Source organism: Aricia agestis, chromosome 3 (genome assembly GCF_905147365.1).
Source record: "Aricia agestis chromosome 3, ilAriAges1.1, whole genome shotgun sequence".
Taxonomy (NCBI): Eukaryota; Metazoa; Arthropoda; class Insecta; order Lepidoptera; family Lycaenidae; genus Aricia; species Aricia agestis.
This window is the reverse complement of record NC_056408.1, coordinates 20,458,373-20,479,220: the sequence shown is the minus strand read 5'-3', so window position 1 is coordinate 20,479,220 and position 20,848 is coordinate 20,458,373. Positions and strand designations below refer to the sequence as shown.

The window sequence follows — 20,848 nt, the reverse complement described above, 5'->3', positions numbered from 1 at the left end:
CCTAACTATGGGCACTGCAAGCTCAACAAACACCTGAACAAAATGGGTATTTGTAGCATAACGACTTGCAGATTCTGTGAGGAGGAGGATGAAACACCTATTCACCTTCTCCTCGACTGTCCTACTCTACTACAGAACAGGAACAGGCACCTTGGTCGCCAACAATACTCATCCACAGAGGAAATTCGTGGCACCAACATCAAACATATCGTTCAATTTATGAGCAGTATTGGGTTGGGGATGATACTCTAGTGCGAAGGAGTCACAATAGATCCTCATGGATCGCAGTGACGTCAGGGCTACAGCGACTTGCCTTCTTTAATAAAAAAAACACGTTATAAATCTTCGATCACTAATATACAAGATACACAGTCCGCGGCAAAAAACGACCTCACTAAAAGAGCACCAAACGCAACATTCTGGTGGACTTTCGATTTAGTAGTGCTCGAACGCTCCGCTGGGAAACATGTCCCAGTGCTCGTTCAACAATTGTAAAAATCAAATGTTTAAAACACAAAAACAGGATAGAATTTCATATTTCCGGTAAGTATTAATTTTATCCTAATGTATTTCATACAAATTGTATCGTAAATATTGGTATTTTGTTAAGAAATCAACAAAAAACAGTTTTAAAATTAAGTCGTAAATAAATCAACACGAGTTATAAACCATCTCAATTGCGAATACTCATATACTAAAGGTACTTATCGTAGTTTATCATGCCCACTTGAAATGTTCGGGTAACACACTGTGTTTCTGTTCCATTTGGTGGTGTCGCTATTAATTATTATTTATTTTATTGAGGAATATTTTTTTTCTAGGTTTCCTCGAGATCCAGTTAGATGTGGAGATTGGATATCAGTTATAGCACGGCAAATATGCGAAGAATTTTTCAAGCCGACTTTAGCGAGCGTTGTATGTTCTAAGCATTTATATTCAATGTATACACGTATATTTTGGTTAATTATAACATTAAACATATTAGAACAACATAATATTACAAGTAAAAAATAATTACTCCACACTTTCTACATTAAACTTCGGAAAAAAAATGGACTATTAAAATTATTACAATCAACAAAAAAATGTTGAGCAGTTCGACTCCACTCATACTTCACTTCACCCTGTTCCAGCGGCGAAGTGCGGCCGTAAAATTGAAGTTCTTTTTGGGCACTGTAATAATTTAAACTTTAAATATATACGCGGATGGTTGAATTTAGTTTGAAGCGTGCGTCGTTCGTAAAAATTTATTGCTTTGTAAACACGCATACGTACATTGTTTTATAAAAAGATCTTTAATAACTATGATTAAGGTTGATTTTAGATAAATGTATACTTTTTTAAACTCTATTACTCGGCGACAGATTTTCGAGAGGTTTTCTATGGGACTGTGTATCTTGTATATTAGTGATCGAAGTTATAAATACACGTACATTCATTGACCACACAAAAATTATCAAAAACTAGCGGTACTACGGAACCCTATATTGCGCGTGGCCCGATACGAACTTGGCCGATTTGTTTTAAGTATAAAGTAATATAAACTATCATTTTTCATTATATTTCCTGCAGGCCTAGACAAGTGGCAAGCGATAATCGTAAACGCTAACAAAATGTATGCGATTTGACATCTAATCCATACTTCCATACTAATATATATTATAAATGTGTCTGTCTGTCTGTTACCTCTTCACGCTCGAACCGCTGAACCGATTTTGCTGAAATTTGGCATGGAGATACTTTGAGTCCCGAGAAATGACATAGGATACTTTTTATCCCGGAAAAATGTACGGTTCTCCCGCGATAATCGAATTTTGGCGCAACGGAGTTGCGGGCGACATCTAGTTAAGACATGACAGTGGTCGACTTCTTCGTGGCGATATGATCCGTGGTAGGATTAACAATTCTTTAATCATCATCATCATCATAATATTAATACGCGAACGAAAAACTTTGTAACCCTTTTTACGAAAAATGGGGAAACGTAGGTGCATGAAATTTTGCACAGTTATAGTTTATATGGTGAAGGAGTGCATCGAACTAATATTATTTTGAAATTATGCTTTTATCATACATTTTTTTACCAAATAAAACATTACACACACTACAACACACACGCATGAGAAATGACAGATTTTTGAGTGACAAGCCTATACATACGAATTATACTCTTTTATTTATGGTTGAAGTCTGTTGACAACAAGTTGACAAATTGAAAATAGATTATATTTTTTTATTGAATCTAAGATACTATTAGACAATGCTTACACGGCCAGTCTGAGATCAGCTGAGTCCCAAAGACAAGTCAACAAGTCAAAGTCAATATTTTTTACAAAATTTAGGTAGTAGTCCTAATGTCGTTGAAACTAAGGTCGAATCTCGACCATTGGGCGATCTCTAGTATTTATTAACCGACATCTAAAAAGGAGGAGGTTTCTCAATTCGACCATATATTATGTTTCACAAAATAACAACATTTTACATTGATGTATAGAAACTATGTATCACCAGCTACTTCGGGTGCACCACAAACCGCAGTTTATCAGGCCATTGAAGTTTGCACAAACATGTACGATTTCCTTATTTTCTAAGGAAAATATATCAAAATCATTTAACACAAGCTGTTGTGCCCTGAACTTTGCTAAGCGGGGAGTGGAGCACCACGGTCCATGGGGTGTTAGCAGAAAAAAGGTGGTCAATGGTGCACAGAGTGCGAGTGAGCTGGAACAGGGTTCTGACTTCTGAAGCTGATAGGGTAGAGATTTGAGATGAGCTGCTATTATACGGGTGTAACAAAACTAAGCGATAATACTTCAGGGTGTGTAACTGTGTACTGTGTATATTATGTGTGATGTGTCCCTACACCCTTGTGTGGAGTTCACTGTAAAAGTAGCAGCGCTGAAAGAGAAAATTATTTTGGTGATTTGTGGGCAAATTCCTGAGGCTGGGGCGTATACGAAAGTTAAAAAAAGTTACTCTTTCAGAGCTGCTACTTTCACAATAAACTTTATACACGAGGCACGTACACTCCCTAAACTTTAAAGTATTATCACTTATTTTCGTTACACCCTGTATTCTTCACGGTAAGTGGAGGAATCTTGTCTTGCAGTACCGGACATATTTGACAATTGCCAGATACCCTTTCTTAGGAATTGTTTCACCACTTCCTGATAAAGTGCCGGATAGGCTATCCACAACTTTTATGACAGATTCTCTATACTCTATCTGTCACGTTAAATGGTGGATAGCCTATCCGGCACTTATCAGGAAGTGGTGAAACAGGACCTTAAAGACTTTAAACTCTGAGGGTGTCTAGCAGTGGAAAACAACTGACAAAAATGGACACTGGAAGACGAGATTCCTCCACATACTGCGAACAATATAAGCTATGAAATTGAGCTTCCTGGAAGGTCAAGTAGACCTTCAGAACTGGAATCTGGATACCTCCTAAAGTAACCCGACCGAAATTCCATAGTTGCTGGTCGTTCTTACTCTCTGAGGTCACATACAGGTAAACTTTTAGTTTTCCGAAACTGAGGAATGTGTGGCTCTTGGTCCATACGAAAAAACAGAAAAATTCTTAAAGCGGCCGGTACGCTTGGAAGCAGTCTCTTCCAGGCAACCAATAGTTTCATAAAATCAAAATATTTTTTATTCAGAGTAATTTTTTTACAAAAATATTTCTGAACGTCGATACTAAGGTGCCTACCACCGGTTCGGGAACTAACCCGGCGAGAAGAACCGGCGTAAGAAACTCGCACGGGGCCATCTTTTACTAAAAAGATGGAAAATTACAATTTGAACATATATAGTGCACCAAGGCTTTAAATGAATATGTCAATGGGCGCTGCTGGTAAAGAAGAACTGTCAAAAATGACGTTTTTGTATGAAAACAGCGCTAGCTCCCCCTCTCGCCACGTTCATTTAAAGCCTTGTCGAACTGTAACAATATTATGACTTAAATCTATTTACAACAGGAATTATAAAGAGTATTCAAGTAGCCTGTAAGAACCACCCTATTCCCAAGGTGTGTTGTCGTCGATGAAATCATTGATTTTATAATAAGCTTTAGTACACAAACGTTCTTTTACAACTTTTTTAAATTTATTGATGGAGAGATTTTGAACGTTTACTGGGATTCTATTGTACAGGCGTATACATTGGCCTTTAAAAGATTTGCTGACTTTGCTAAGTCTGATTACTGGTATTTCTAATTTGTTCTTATTCCTAGTGTTAAAACAATGATTGTCGCTATTCTTTTTGAAATTATTTAAGTTCTTTCTTACATACAATACATTATCCAAGACGTATTGAGATGCGACGGTCAGAATATTTATTTCCTTAAACTTTTCTCTTAAGGATTCACACGATGACATCTTATAAATAGAACGTATCGCTCGCTTCTGCAGCACGAATATTGCATTAATGTCCGCTGCATTTCCCCATAGAAGGATTCCATAGGACATAATGCTGTGGAAGTAACTAAAGTAAACAAGTCGCGCTGTTTCTACATCAGTTACCTCTCTGATTTTTTTAACAGCATATGCTGCAGAACTGAGCCTATCCGCCAGATTTGCAATATGCGGACTCCACTGTAATTTACTGTCTAAAGTTATACCTAGGAAAACAGTGGTGTCCACTAATTTCATTTTCTCATCATTTAATAGTACATTGGTTTGTACTTGCCTAACATTTGGCAAACTGAATTTTAAACATTTCGTTTTATTAGAATTTAATAGTAAATTATTAGCATTAAACCATTGTACTATTTTTGAGAGAGCACTATTTACCTCGTCGTAATTATATTGTTGTCGCTTCACATTAAAAATTAGTGAAGTATCATCAGCAAAAAGTACTATCTCATGCTTATCTCTAACTAGATAAGGTAGGTCATTTATGTAATTAGAAAAAGAAAGGGACCTAAAATAGATCCTTGTGGAACACCTAGCTTTATTTTACTACCATTAGACCTTTTAGAATTAACTTCTACTCTTTGCGTTCTATTTGCAAGGTACGAACTTAACAGTTTTAGGGCCGTGTCCCTTATACCATAATGATACAATTTTCTGATTAATGTAGCATGTTCGACACAATCAAATGCTTTGGATAGGTCGCAGAAGATACCGAGTGCATCCCGCGACCCCTCCCAAGCTTCAAATATACTACATAGAAGACTGATGCCTGCATCTGTTGTGGACCTACCTTTAGTAAAGCCAAATTGATTGTTATGTAACAAATTATTACAGTTAAAGTGAACTAGTAATTGAATTAGAATAATTTTTTCAAATATTTTACTAAAAGTCGGCAAAATAGATATTGGTCTGTAGTTGACTGGGTCAGACTTAGCCCCAGCTTTGAAGAGAGGCATCACCTTGCTATGCTTCATTAGGTCAGGGAACACACCATTTTTAATACAATTGTTGAAGACTAGAGCTAAGTGCGGGGCAATGATGTAAATTATTGATTTAATAACTCTTGTGGACATACCCCAGAGATCAGTTGTACTTTTAACATTCAGCGATTTAAAAGTCTTAATAATATCCCTGGAGTCGATTTCTTTAAAAATAAAATTGACATCACATTCCTTGACATTTTCTTTAAGCAACCTTTCCGCAACTGCAGGTGAGGAATTTAAGTCTTTTGTAGTTGAGATCGGAATGTCAGCAAAAAACTTCTCAAAGACTGTCGCAACCTCAAGGTCAGAGTTGACCTTTTTATCATCAATATAAAGTTCAAGTTTCGAGTTACGACAGTTGACTCTTCCAGTCTCATCTGGTTTCCAGGTGGTTTTCATAAGCTTATACAACCATCTAGAACTGTATTTGGTATAACTGATTACAATTACATATTTGAATATGTTTTATTTCAATAATATACAGTTTATTACAATCAAATAAAAACAAATTACTCACAAAGGAGCCTCTTCACAATGGTCTATGCTGGCCCACTACAAGCCATCGCCATTGTGTAGACGGGGTAGTAGTGTATGATGGCGGACGATGGCCAGTGTATTGCCAGGCAGTAAAGAGCCATTGTGTTTTACACCAAGTGATCGTAGTCTACAGTTCACGATGGCCTGCAGTAGGCCATTGTGTACTGGAGGCTTAATTTATTAAACTTAAACATCGAAGCTATAATCCTTGATGCCCTCGGCGTCCATCTGCTCCTTGACCCAGGGGTGCATGCGGGGGATGTTCACGTACACCCCGGGGATGTCCTGCTCCCCGCACCCCATGCCGTAAGCCACCAGGCCGTATATGGCGTACCTGTGGCCCTCGCCGCATCCCTGAAAACAATCAAATTCTTTATTCAAACACAATTTAAACAAGCGAACAGAAACAAAAAGAAAATAAACGTGTGATATAATAATTACGTCTTCTGATGCCGTGCTAAGTATGTGTAACGTCACAAATACGTTAATAGCAGTCAGACAAAGGGTGAAAATTAAACAAAAAACAATTTCAAATTCAAAAGTGAAGTCAGAAATCAAAATGGGCTATGGTATGAAGCTTCGCAATTGAAGTCGACGCCGCCGGTCACCGTCCACCGACCCATTGTCAAGTCCTTTATGATTTCGCTGACATAGGATTATTATCAAATACAAATTGCCTAAATATGCAATGGATACACCAGATTGCCAGTGACATTTTAAAGCAACTCCTTGACACTTGATTTAGCCTAAAGGGGGGACAGACGTGCGAGTAAGTACGCGGACTTATGGCTCGACGATCTTAACCGCCTGTGTGTCAGCAAAGAACCGCAAGCCGCGAGCCGCGAGCCGCGAACCTGGGGGTATGATAATCCAGTATGAGCGATTCTCGTGTGTCACCGACGCGAGCCGAGTAAGTTCGCGAATTTAAAACCCGCATACTTTAAGTTCGTACGTCTTTCAGGCACTTAACAAAAACGGTCCAGTAGCTTTAAAGAAATAAACTTGGACGTACATGCTTGAACTAGATAAATGATTGCGAGGCCAATCATTCATCTAAGGGTAAGTATATGTTAAAAATTGATTTTTTTGCCTACCTTTACGGGACAAACTAGAGGCGATCCGCCGTCACCGACGCACGTGTCCAAGTCCCCCTTGCTGGCGGCGCACGTCAGGGAGTCATGGAGGGTGAAGTCCTCGTTCTCCAGTTCCCTCTGGTATGTCTTCTCGCACTCGCCATCCTCGACCAACTTCAGAGTAACCTGGAAATGTTGGAAGTTAAAGTAAAGTATGAAATTTCAGCTACGGAGTCTACCAAGTCTGGTAATGTAATATGGTATGAAATAAATGAATTATGAATTTAAAAAAAAAACAATATCTTTAGGGAATTCTGCAAAGAGCGAGCTACATTTAAGGGTTATACTTGGAGCAAAGTCTTAAGACAGACTATCGTAATATTATTTGTTTGTGTGTGCATCCTCATGGGTTTCGTAATTAAATAAATATCGTAGTCTCGAGAGAGACTGTAACAAATGAGTTTAGGTCGAACTCTTTTGCGATAGTCTCAAGACAGACAACTTAAATGTAACAATAGATGCTCTAACCTTCTTCAGAATAGTGAAGTATTCTTGGTCTCGTTGGGTGTCCCCGCCCCAGCCCATGCTGTAGCACTCAGTGCCCGGGGCCGGCATGTCGGTGCCGAGGCACGCGACGCCCACGTGGGGCGCCAGGGTGAAGGGCTCGCTGAGGAACAACAGCGCTACGTCGTTGTATGAATCCGCTAAAACAGGAATGATAGCTTCCGTTATACGTAGCTATCAGCTAATAACTTGTTTCCAACGCGGGAATCGAACCCATGACCTCCGAGTCAAGAGCCGCTTTATAACCACTACTTAGACGTTATAGGTACAGTAGAAATGCAGGATCAACGAAATAGGAAAGCAAGGATAAGCAATAAGCATGATACTTAGGGTATAGAATACAGATGCTGGATAATATGACGCTATCATATTGTGTTCTTTGCTTGGGCTTAGCTTTCTCCTTCTCTTCTGCCCTTGCCCACATTTTTCTAGTTAGTACCAATTTGTGAGTAATAAATAGTTATATATCTATCTATGTGATTGATGTATAAATTGCCGGTCCCAACTTCCAAGACAGTTTTAATAACAATAATAATAATAAACCATTTATTTCAGACTAAGTCCATAATTTGTTAGTAGATACTACAATACTTAAAAAAACTAGGTTAGTAGACATAATAATAAAATTCAATCAAGATTCAATCAATTTAAATATCTGTTTGGTCTGTTTGCGGCACTAGGTACATGCACATGTATACGTACCCAATGGTGCACAATGGGACAATCAAATTTGTCACTAATTTTCCTAAGTTTTAGCATGTCTCTCGGGCAATTCATCGCGATCATGCAATGAAAAATGTATCAAGACTTACATGTATTGTAATCTTTGTGGATAACAATTTTCTTCACAAATCTGTCTTGGTGTGGGAGGTTTTCTTTTTTGTTATCAGTGTCCCATTCGCCGGCTCTGCATTTAATCTGGAATATACAACATGTTGCTTATATTAGGGCCTGATTAACATCGGTAATCGTACGCGCCACATTTTAGAATTCGTTGTATGAATAATGAATGATGTGAAACCTCGCACATTTGTCCGCACCGTACGCGCCGCATTTCGTGTACTATGCGGTGTGAATTTCAGACATCTAACTTAGCCATCGAAACAAGCGAATGCTAACAAGTAACAAGCACTGTTAGAATATAATTTCGCTTGGTTGTCTTTTCAGTACCTATTTACTATTTACCTCTTCTGGTTTCCTGTTTTCGACTTTGTGTGCAGCTGTTATGACTACGGATGGGTGGATGATGCTTCCACCCCCTATGTAATCCGTGTTCACCCATTCGGTCTCGTCAGTCCTGCTAAAAGTTGAATATAATTTCTAATTATACTTTTATGTAAGTACCCTTATAATCTTATGCAAACTTAAGAATCCTATTTTACATCTTTGAAAACACAGAAGTATCAAAAGATTTTCGAGGTAATAAAATTTAATTACGATTTGTGAGTCAAATTACATTAAATAAATAATAAATAAATAAATAAATTTTTTATTAAGTAATCAATTTCGTTAAGTACATTTTTTTACAATGAAAGGGACACAATATGTATTTATGCAAAGTATTCTGATAGGGAAAACATTGGCAGCCGTACTAGTATGAACTGTGTCACAGCTGCCTTTGTTTACAGCACAAGGTATCTCAGTTTGTAGTAAGCACACAAAGAGTTTTACCACATTACAACGTCGCAAAGCGTCGCGTTTTTAAATGACCCCTTTCCAAAGATATAGGAAGCCAACAGCTGACAGGCAGGAACAATTGAAACGCCCTGCAAGGTTGCAATGTTAACTCACCCTCAGGGACCTATCAGACAGAGAGCGGTCACGCGGTCAAGCGTTCAAGCGGTCTGCAGCTTTGCGTACTCTTGTGTTGTGTTTTGTTATATTATTTAGGGTTCCGTACACAAAGGGTAAAAACGGGACCCTATTACTGAGACTTCAATATCTGTCCGTCTGTCTGTCCGTCTGTCTCCAGGGTGTAACTCAAGAACCGCTATAGCTAGACTTCTGAAATTTTCACAGATTGTGTATTTCAGATTTCTGTAACCGCTAAGTATAACAACAAATACTAAAAAGAAAATAAAGTTAATATTTAAGGGGGGCTCCCATACAATAAACGTTATTTTTTTGGTCTTTTTTACTCGTAACCCGTAATGGCAACATAATATAAACACTTGAAATTTTCACAAAATCCTCAATTATAATTACTTTGATATTAAATAATAAAATTAATATAAAATAAATAATTAAGGGGGCTCCCATACAAAAAACACATTTTTTTCCCTATTTGCGCTCTAACGGTACGGAACCCTTCGTGCGCGAGTCCGACTCGCACTTGGCCGATTATAGTATAGATATACTTAAACACGGGGCGTTCTGACCGAGTCAAAATTCCTCCTGTGTGACTGACCAGTGACCGCTCAAACGCAGAACGCTTGAAGTGCTTGAACGCGCGACCGCTGTCTGATGAAGGAGTGAGCACACTGAGACGGGGCGCAGCGGATTTCCGCTTCCATACAAATTGTATGGAGGCGGATTTTTACGATGAGCCCCGGCACGCTGAGCCCCGGCACGGCCCGTCTCAGTGTGCTCACTCCTTAAGTGATAGGTCCCTCAGCATCTCTAGAAGTTGTTTTTCAGCAGTCACGTTCTTGCCAGCTTTATACACTTACTTGAGTAGAGCCACCATCCAGGGGAAGTCTCCGAAGCCGGCGAAGATGTCCTTATCCTTGCCGTTGTACTTCATGGCACAGTCGCCAGGGTCGCTGATGCCGCAAAACTTCGGCGGCTCATACTTTTCCATTACGTCCCTTCCACAGTGACCTTCGGTGCCTGAAACCAAGAAACAATAAGACCTTTGTATCCATTGTAGATATTTACGCACGCGGCGTTTTACGACTCTGGGCGACCGCCCAGGGCACCGGGAAAAAGGGGCGCTGAAGGCAAACAAAAGGGGTGCCATTTTTTTAAGCACTACCAGCACCCTGGGCGCACAAAAAATCTCGCCCAGGGCGCTGGTAGTGTTAAAACCGGCACTGTATTTACATACTTAGTATTCCCCGCTAGCACCTGTGATCTTCTGTACCCTCTCGAGTGCGAAGCATAGTTACCAATTACCATATTTACCAATAAGGTAAAGGTAATCCTGTCTGCAGTCAGGATGACTAGAGTCAATCTAATTTTGTTTACGGTGTAAGGTATTTTTATGTGAAATTAGAAGAGAATTATAGCCAGAGTATTTCTTTAGGGTGGGTTGCACCAACTAACTTTAGCTATACCTGTAACTTTAACTATAACTACAATGCAAAATGTTAAATCTTTGGTTAAAGTCAAAAATGGATGCCATATTTAACCATAACCTTGAGCTCAACAAGGCTTTAAATGAACGTGGCTGTTTAAAATACCAAAAGGTATTTCTTAAAACTTAAAGGCTGTAAAGCGTTACAAAATATATAATTTATTCATTTTCACAAGTTGCTGTTACAAGCCATTTTCCTAGACTATACTAAATTTCATGAAAATCGTTGGAGCCGATTCCGAGATTCCAATTATATATATAAGTATATATATATATATATATATACAGTGTGTAACAAAAATAAGTGATAATACTTTAGGGTGTGTACGTGTTCCTTGTAGAGAGTTTACTGTGAAAGTAGCAGCGCTGAAAGACGAAAATTTTTTTTCACTTTTGTATGGGCAAGCGCCCGAGCGTCACGAGTTTCCCCATACAAAAGTGAAAAAAAAAAATAGTTTTTCAGCGCTGCTACTTTCACAGTGAACTCTCTACAAGGAACACGTACACACCCTAAAGTATTATCACTTATTTTTGTTACACCCTGTATATATATATATATATATATATATATATATATATATATATATATATATATATATATATATATATATATATATATATATATATATATATATATATATATATATATATATATATATATATATATATATATATATATATATATATATATATATATATATATATATATATCTTTAAACGAGCAATTCTTGTATATATATATTGTTACGGTACATGGTATACGGACACGTGGTGCGCAAGTACATACTCGAACCTTCTAGAAAGGTCTAATGTTTGTTTACGTGTTTACCCTTTATTTGTTAGCGTGTTTGAATTTAGACCTTATGACTGAGTCCATAAGGTCTAAATTAAATTCAACTTACTGCACTTATCGCAAGGACGGCAGTTTTATTGTGGTACATGCCCGAGCCTCCTAGAAATTTCCCACGGTTGTTTACTTGTTTACGTGAATCGGGAAATTTCTGGAATTCGTCTCGCCATATAAAAAGAGCCGCAGGCAGGCCCGGCAAGTGAGTTCGTTTCGAGCTTTCATCAAGGCGATTTCGGAGTGATCAATAGTGAGTGAACCAGTGAAACCTGCGACTTGGCTACGACCTAGTACAGTGATAGTGCTTAGTGATTGGACCTAGTGATTTGTGTTTGGACTTAGTGCTAAGTGTTGTGACCTAGTGTTTAGTGCAGTGTTAACGAGCAATTATTGTATATATATATATATATATATATATATATATATATACAATAATTGCTCGTTTAAAGATATAAGATTTAGTGATAGCTTCAATATTTACAAATTGTTTTCATCAATCAAAATATAATCCTTCAATTCCTTCAAATCCCTTTTTTTTCACTTGACACTATTGTCAATCTGGACGTCTTTCTGGTTAGCTCTTTTCATGTACTTTTTTCTCAAATTAAACCTCGACTTTTTCCTCTCTTTGACTACATTTGACTATTATGACGTCTTTGACTTGAATTTTATGAATGTTTCTACCATGACTTTTTGAGATATTTAATTTTATAATGTTTTGAATTATATATTTACTATTACTATTTACTTCCCTTACCACCTTACTTTGGTTTTGTTCTTAGGTTCCTTTACGCTTCTCACTTTTTTTTTACTTTGTATCTCGAACAATAGTTTAAATATTGTTTTAGTGTATTTTTATACCTTCCCTCGCAAGGACCATGTTTAATACTCAAAAGTCCTTTTTGAGTTGACGAAGAAGACCATGACCATACTTTACTTCTCAGAGGTTCGGGACCATGTTAATTTCTTTACTCAGAGGTCCGGGACCATATTAATTCCTTTACTCAGAGGTCCGGGACCATAATATTATTAATTTCTTTAAGGCCTTGCAAGACCATATTAAGTACTCAGAGGCCCTGCATGCGTCCTCGAAGATTTTAAAGATGAAGGACCATGTTACCTTCTCGAAGGTCCTTTTGGATCATGTTCTTCTGGTTGAGTCTCAAAGGCCCGGGACCATATAACATATTTAATTCTCAGAGGTCCGGGACCATATTAATTTCTTCTTCTTGAGTTGACTGTATACATTTTCCATTTACTTTTTTGCTCGAAGGACCATGTTTAAAATACCAAAAGGTATTTCTTAAAACTTAAAGGCTGTAAAGCGTTACAAATATAATTTATTCATTTTCACAAGTTGCTGTTACAAAGCATTTTTCTAGACAACAATATGACACATTTCTATTGACAACAGTTGGCGTTGGAGTATTATTTTTAAATCTAAAGAGGTATCATAATTCGACTGAACAGTGGCGAAAAAAGGAACTAACACTGTCATCATACAAAAACGCCATTTTTGACAGCTCTCTTTACCAGCAGCGCCCCCGCCCCCGTTCATTTCAAGCCTTATCGAACCAGCTGTCATCTGTAAATTCTGTGGTCAAAGTTAAGGTTAAAGTTAAAGTTAGCCTTAACTTTAACTTTAACCACGCCTCGGTGCAAGTTGCAACCCACCCGAAGTATTGCAAAAATATTAACTTCTAAATCATATTATTCAGAATTAGGTACAGTACTTATAGGCTATTTTCCTCATGACACATAATACTTATATAATAATTATGCTAAAATAATAATTGGAAGGAAAGAGGTGTCAAAATATTATATACTTACCTACTTACATTATGTTATAACACGATTTTATAACATAGTTGTATACAGCAAATTATAACTTTGCAATAATCCACATCCATCCACAATAAGCTTTTTTATAACGCGCGACGTTGTGCCATTGCCACAGAATATCCATTGCCTAGTTCGGATCTGAAGTTTTTCGAGAGGTTTTTAATTTTTGTCTATTTTCGTATCCATTCGGCCTGCCCTGCCTGCCCTGCCCCGGGACTGATGCCGAAAACGCTATGTGATAATAGACTATGTTGCCTTGGCTATTTCGTTTTTCAGATCACATAGCAGACATATGGAAAACTAACTAATACATATTTCCGAGTGAAGAAGACACCAATTACATTCCTTTACTTTTCTTTGCTTACTCGATAACTAGTTTCTACACCGAGAACCATTTTAATTTTTTAATGTGGTAAAGCGCTCCACTGCAGATTGGGAATCTCCTATCAGCAGTATGGAGTTATAGCAATGGCGCACTTGCCGGGTAGGCGCACTTTGCCATACTCACTATACTCAAAACTTACCATCTCCCATGTCACTAATTGTCAGAGTGTCGGTTTCGTCCTCCACTATCCGTATGGGAATATTCTGGCAGCTCACGTACACGCATAGGAGGCCGATGATGGCAGCACTAGAATATAATGATTAAAAATTAAATTAAGAAATTTAAAAAAACCCCCGCCAAACAACTTTAAAAAGTAATGAAATAACATATTTTACTGACTTTAAGTTTAAATAATTCCTAAGTGTAAAGTGATATTTTAGTCCATAATTGTTGTCACGGTATGTCGGGGGACCGCCAACAGTGTCTTTTGCATTTTGTATCGCCATGTCACTGATTGTCTCGATTCAGTTCGCTGTGAACTGACCCTTAAACTATAATGTTATGTGAAATCAAACATCTACATTAGCGGTCCCCCGACACACCTTGACAACAATTATGGACTAAAATATCACTTTACACTTAGGAATTATTTAAACTTAAAGTCAGTAAAATATGTTATTTCATTACTTTTTAAAGTTGTTTGGCGGGGTTTTTTTTTAATTTCTTAATTTAATTTTATTTCATGCTTTTTAAACTTGTGTTGGTTATAATGCAGAGTAATTCCTATCAACAGGATCATAATATTATATCCCAATGAACTATCTAGGAATGTTATTTTTGGATGAGGCCGTCAATATGAGTCCAAACATGAAACCTCCACTTTGGGTTCATATGGAGCTCGGCTTTTATAGAATCCAGGTGATGCTGCAGCAGCAGCATGCAAAAATTTATGGGTTATTTACGTCTTACTAGTTGTCGCAATTAAAATGAGCCCAAACACGAAACCATTGCTCTAAGTTGGTGAGGAGTTGGGTATCCTATTGATTACCAGGTGATGCTGCAGCACCAGGTCAACATTCCATTAATGTGTAAATATTCATAAATGTCACGAACTAGAATTCAATAAATTATAAAGCCCACCAAACTACTGCAAGTTGCTAATCGGCCCTTCACGAACCAGATGAACCGCGATTTTTCAACACAGAGCAGGCTGATGATGATGAACTATAGCTAAGAACACTCTCAATTAAGTCAGCTTTCAAACAAAAAAAAACTAGATCAAAATCGGTCCACCCGTTTGGATGCTACGATGCCACAGACAGACAGACAGACAGACAGACAGACAGACAGACAGACAGACCGACAGACACGTTAAACTTATAACACCCCTCTTTTTTGTCGGGGGTTAACTAAATTGTAACGTAACAATTTCTTTAGACCTTTGTACGTTTTTGACTACCAACTATGAGAGAGCAGAGACACATAGTATTTTACTCTAATTTGATAGTAGGCAAGGATTTCCAAGTTTCATCTTCTCGTGGGGTAGTTCTTGGTGGTAATCATGAAGAACAGTTCGAAAAGTGTTTATTTGTATCTAACGAAAAAATAAACATTATTTAATTTCATTTCTATGCCTCAAGTATCAAAAAGCACAAAACATCGGTTTCGAATTGCTTTTTAAGCTAAAAGCAATAATGATCCCCACAAGGTGTTTAATTTAGTCTTGTCTAAATTACACAGTTACTTCAATCTTTATATCTTTAAACGAACAATTATTCTTGTATATACTCGTATGTAACTATATATAATACAAGTGGAATCTCGGAATCGGCTCCAACGATTTTCATGAAATTTAGTATAATTATAGGGGGTTTCGAGGGCGATAAATCGATCTAGCTAGGAATCATTTTTAGAAAATGTCATTTTATTCGTGTTTTATCAAATACCGAGCAAAGCTCGGTCAAAATATAGCTAGTAATAATAATAAGAGCTTTCGCTTCGCTATAGAATCGTCAACCAAAAATGTATGGAAATGACATAAGCGTTCGTTATCATGAGTCTCTTGTCGTAATCGTGTACACCATTGGTAGCCAAATTACAAGTTGGACGAAAGCGATATCACTGTTCATCTTCTTTATTGCGATAATGAAGTGCCCCTTAGCTTTTTGTATAGAAAGTCCTAGACAACACACACAAATGCCACTAATCGCTAGCGTTTTCGTATCTTTTCTTTTCGTCACAAACGATTGTTAAAAAGGCGGTGTTATCGCGTTGAAGAACAAAATGGCGTGCATTCAGCTGTAAATTGTGTGTGGCTGCCGATCAATGGTTCTTACTTCTTGTTAAAAACATACTTACTCAAGTACTAATTAATATGCATGCATTACGCTTGCTGTGGACCGCGCACCACCACACCATATCGGACAGGCGCAGGAGGAGGCTTTTGCTAAGACGGCAATTAGAGAGAATAGAAGACATGCCGGAACTTCTATTCACACAAAATTTCCGTCTTGACAAAGCCTCCTACACAAGTTTGTGTATGGATTTGCGCAGGGCAAATATTTTAAAGGGAACCAACGAAATACCTCTCCAAATTAAGGTAAGAAAAAGAAAATGTACTTAAGTAACTTTACTATAGGTATTGTAATTCAAATGTTGGTCTTGAGTTCTTTATTCAAGTTCGGAGTTTCAGTTTTGTGCACGTTCCCAAGTGTCAAAATCCATTTAAACAGCTCTAAAACAGTTTCAGATTTTATCAAAATCGGTGTAGTGGTCAGTTTTGTGTATGGTCGGACTCCATTTATTTTATGATTTGTCCCACAACTTTTAAATCTGAGGCTAAATAAATGTGCAGTATTGTGAATTATTATAATAGTGAAATACAAACAAACTAGCTTTTCAAGACTTTTGATATTGATTTTTCTTTACAGTTACATGGATCTGATAAAATCTGTCATCCATGCTGGCAAAAAATTGACCGAGCTGCTACTTGTTCCACTGAAGTAAGACATCCCAACAATAACCAACCCAGTATAATCTTGCCAATGTACACTAGAGCTTCAGGTTCTCAACAGTTTTGTTTTTATCCTGATTGTCATTCAACCCAAAGACTGGCTGCTCCTAAGTGGCTGAGAATAAAATTATTCACTGATTATTTTTATGTACCACAAAACTGTAGGATTTGTTCCTTCCATTTATATAATGATAATTGGGAGGTACTTAGTAATATCCAGCAACCGATTCATAGTTTTAATGCAGAACACATTCAGGACTTCGCTGCGCTCATATTATGACTATTTTATGGTCTTTAGGCTCGGCAAGGCATCAAGATCATATTGATCCCCCTGCCCAGTTTCTTGATCAAGTATTACTTACTTATGAAACAGAGTAATAAAATATTTATTAAAAATATGTTGTTTTATTTGATTATTTAACTTTTCCAATAACACATAGAAATCTAAATATAAAGTCTGATACAAAACTAGGTTTATATTCTGCTTTTTACAAAGACAAATGACGGGAAGTATATGTTATTTCCGCAGGTGCTGATGGTACTAATCTAGGACCGCCTACATCGGCGGGCCTCCCTGTGGATGTAGATGGTCTTGGATTAGTTGGCTCTATTATATTATATTGTATGTCTTCCGTCGACATCATCTGTGGTGATTGTGGTGATGGTGGTGGGAGTATTCTGCAAAAAAATAAACAGTGTATGAAAGTATTATAAAAGATAAATAGTTTCATTGGGTTTAATTGTATTGATAAAATTAGTCAAAAACACATACCATTTACAAAAATTTGCTCTATGTTGGCTGGCTCTGCCTGGATGTCTACAGGTCTTTCAATGAGATTAATGTTCTGGAAAAAAATAAATGAAAAAGTTTTATCAATGAAAATATTTTCATACATTGACCATACATAATATAATATTATCCATTTAAAGTAATTTATTATAGAAACAAATTAATATTTTAATCACTTACGGTAAAACCCAGCTCTTGGACAGCCTCTTGGCCTTGGACAGCCAGTAGGCCCATGATAGCCAGCACTCTGAGATCAAGTGCCGACAGCGACTGACCATCATGTGGCCCACCGCCTGTGCCATTGGCAGCTAGGCGGATTCTAAGCCCCTTCTTCTTAGTTTTTGACTTTAGATCTGCCCAAACCTATGAAAAATGAAATACATGTTTTTTTTTAATTACTTATAACTTTGAAAAACATTTATTTCTCTCTTATCAAGAAGTAGTATAGAGTAAGAAATTCTTTATTTGTATTAACTTAAAACCAATCTAAAACATAAGAAACAATTCTTCTTTAATAAAAGATTAAAGATTAATATTATGACTAAATATATTATAATATTATTAAGTAAATGATGTATTCTGATGAAAAAAAATTATCATGAAAGTCTGTGATGAAATAAAAATTAAGTACAATTATTAAGTACATGGAATTGAGTTTGTTTTTTTAAAAAGCTTTGTAATACCTAGCCCCCAGCTACATTTAAGGTACAATGCTTTAATCAAGATTTCAAATTAAGTACTTTGTTTCTAAATTTGTTTTAAAATACTTACTTTGAAATAAAACCTTGCAAATTAACAATTGAATTACTTTCACTGTAGTGAAAAAAAGCAGCATGTATACTGCTTTGTAACTGATTTATTTGCAATGTAAAAAATACTAAGGATTCTAGTATTATGAAGGAATTTATACAAATTATTATTGGTTCATATTATCAAACATTTAAATACCTACTTACAAATGATCAAATGTATAAAACATATTTTACCAAATGAATACTTACTTACATACCTTCTCATTGAAATAAAATACTTACTTAATCTTGCTTAAAATCTACTTATAACATTTTAAAAACCTATATTTAAAACTTACTTTTTTCCACTTTTTGGTTGTTTTTGTTGAGCCATTGCCTATGGCATTAAGGCTATGGGTCAGGGTGTCCCATAGCCTTTCAGATCGAAGGCGCCCTTGGGCACCACCAACGGGCCTGGATAAATCTCCATTACTGCAATACATTTAATAGAATAAAGGTTTTCAGTATTTAAGCAACAAATATTATGAACTACTAACTAGTATCATCTAATATGCATCACATTCCTACACATGATAATAATATTAAGTTCATGGTTTGCCCATTGCACAGGGATCATGCCTCAGGGTTAGTCTGAAGGAACTAGACTGAAATCACAAACCTTTTATTATCTCTTAATACCTCATGCCATTAGCTTGATCCTTTCGTAAGTGTACAATTGAATATTGATACATAGTAAGTTTTATCACTACCACTAAACCATTTAAGCAAAATATTTAAGAAAATATAAGTTTTCAACATCATCGTAGGCATCAATGTAGTAACTACAACTGTGAAATTTACTTACGTCTCCATGTATTCTGTTAAATATATATACTGTTCGTTACTTGTTTTGCACGTTCATTTTAATTTCTATCGAAAATAAATTAACAAGAAGAAAAAACACGAAAAACTTCTCGTTCACATTGGAATAAATTCGCGGTCTGAGTTGGCGGCATAACAAACTCATTTCAAAGTTATTTTACCTCTGAGTTATGGCGAAAGTGATCCTAAAATCCTTGTCATAAAGTCTATAGCCGAGACCATAGTCGTGTTCGTTTCGTTTTTCAATGCACATTGCGCATGCGCAAAGTTAAAAATAATGGCGGCTCTCGACATATGCCGGCTCTTGATATAGGCGAACGCGTTGGCCAACGCGTCTGCAGACGCGTTGGCCCAATGTGTAGAACGGGCGTTCGCGCGTTGGCCGTAGGTATTTAGACGTTGGCCGACGCATCTGCGAGCTTGCCGCGCGGGTCGGAAATGTCGGCAAAAGATCAAAGGACATTTGTCGCAAGCTTCGCGCTCCATCCACACATAGGCCGCGCGATCAGTTTGCCCGGAGTTATAATTATGATAATTATTATAATATGTAATAATTTTTGTATGTAATAATTTAATAAATAATAAGTAGGTAATAAAATAATTACTTATATTATTTTAATATTATAAAATATTATGTAAAAGTGAGTTTATTTCTTTGTTTGTTACGTTTTCTCGCCTTTTATTTATTTATTTCCAGAATACTCTTTAAAAACTTTTTCTTGTCCACATTTACAAAGTAATTATAAGCTGTGAATAAATAAACAGCTGCAGCTGTTAGCGACTAAACATCCATTTTGAATCCGTCCGCACATTGGCGCGATCCAAAGCATACTGAACGACCTTCCTATGTGTGGATTACTCACAAACGCCGTTGCAAGCGCACTGCCAACGCGTCTGCAGACGCGTTGGCCAACGCGTTCGCCTATATCAAGAGCCGGCAATAGGCGAACGCGTTGGCCAACGCGTCTGCAGACGCGTTGGCCCAATGTGTAGAACGGGCGTTCGCGCGTTGGCCGTAGGTATTTAGACGTTGGCCAACGCGCGAACGCCCGTTCTACACATTGGGCCAACGCGTCTGCAGACGCGTTGGCCAACGCGTTCGCCTATGTCGAGAGCCGCCATAAGTGTCAGTGTGTCATGTTTTAAAATACCATTAAATTTCTGTCAGATTTTAGAACATGACACTGACACTAACACTGACATTGACATTTAAAAAACGAAACGAACACGACTCATACTGACAGTTGACATTTGACAGTTGAAATTTAACAGTTGACATTTGACAGGACAACAAAACCAAAGACAATTTTGGGGCAAACGAAGGTAAAGAGAAAATCGTTATGGAATCACCGAAACGTAAGTTCGCCGGTTGTTGGCTAGGGCAAAATGTTCTGTATTGCATTGGCGTTAAAGAATCTACTAGTCTCTTCGTAATAAGGCGAAGTAAATTTGGCTAGGGCCTCAGGGGGGTGAGCGAATATCTTTTCTTTATCGCTTCTTTATACAGTGTGTAACAAAAATAAGTGATAATACTTTAGGGTGTGTGCGTGTTCC

At 37.1% G+C, this 20,848-nt stretch overlaps 2 protein-coding genes across 3 annotated transcripts; both read right to left on the bottom strand.

Annotated features, from left to right (window-relative positions):
* Nucleotides 1–6,092: 6,092 nt before the first annotated feature.
* LOC121725475 (phenoloxidase-activating factor 2-like) lies at nucleotides 6,093–15,962 on the bottom strand. The gene is made up of 8 exons (XM_042112479.1): nucleotides 15,958–15,962; nucleotides 14,078–14,184; nucleotides 10,239–10,398; nucleotides 8,755–8,869; nucleotides 8,382–8,487; nucleotides 7,534–7,709; nucleotides 7,027–7,191; nucleotides 6,093–6,286 (listed from the first exon to the last, which is right to left on the bottom strand). The coding sequence occupies exons 1-8, from the start codon at nucleotides 15,960–15,962 to the stop codon at nucleotides 6,119–6,121; spliced, it is 1,002 nt and encodes a 333-aa protein (XP_041968413.1). The 3' UTR covers nucleotides 6,093–6,118.
* Nucleotides 15,963–17,493: 1,531 nt separating this feature from the next.
* On the bottom strand, nucleotides 17,494–19,562 carry LOC121740269. Of its 2 annotated transcripts, none has more exons than XM_042132922.1 (5): nucleotides 19,456–19,562; nucleotides 18,772–18,904; nucleotides 17,862–18,044; nucleotides 17,664–17,736; nucleotides 17,494–17,569 (listed from the first exon to the last, which is right to left on the bottom strand). In XM_042132922.1, the coding sequence occupies exons 1-5, from the start codon at nucleotides 19,545–19,547 to the stop codon at nucleotides 17,532–17,534; spliced, it is 519 nt and encodes a 172-aa protein (XP_041988856.1). In that variant the 5' UTR covers nucleotides 19,548–19,562; the 3' UTR covers nucleotides 17,494–17,531. The 2 variants fall into 2 exon arrangements, with proteins under 2 accessions (XP_041988856.1, XP_041988858.1); XM_042132924.1 differs by lacking the exon at nucleotides 19,456–19,562 and adding an exon at nucleotides 19,278–19,447.
* Between the last annotated feature and the right edge of the window lie 1,286 nt (nucleotides 19,563–20,848).

What these genes read in the sequence shown, in the direction of transcription:
- LOC121740269 (XM_042132922.1), bottom strand. Translation starts at nt 19,547, where the DNA reads ATGTGCATTGAAAAACGAAACGAACACGACTATGGTCTCGGCTATAGA. An exon ending in CAACCAAAAAGTGGAAAAAA is followed by an intron (nt 18,045 to 18,771) that starts GTAAGTTTTAAA and finishes CATTTTTCATAG; the next exon opens with GTTTGGGCAGATCTAAAGTC. An exon ending in TCCAAGAGCTGGGTTTTACC is followed by an intron (nt 17,737 to 17,861) that starts GTAAGTGATTAA and finishes ATTTTTTTCCAG; the next exon opens with AACATTAATCTCATTGAAAG.
- LOC121725475 (XM_042112479.1), bottom strand. An exon ending in TGGATGGTGGCTCTACTCAA is followed by an intron (nt 8,870 to 10,238) that starts GTAAGTGTATAA and finishes TTCAACTTTTAG; the next exon opens with CAGGACTGACGAGACCGAAT. An exon ending in ACTTCACTATTCTGAAGAAG is followed by an intron (nt 7,192 to 7,533) that starts GTTAGAGCATCT and finishes CAACATTTCCAG; the next exon opens with GTTACTCTGAAGTTGGTCGA.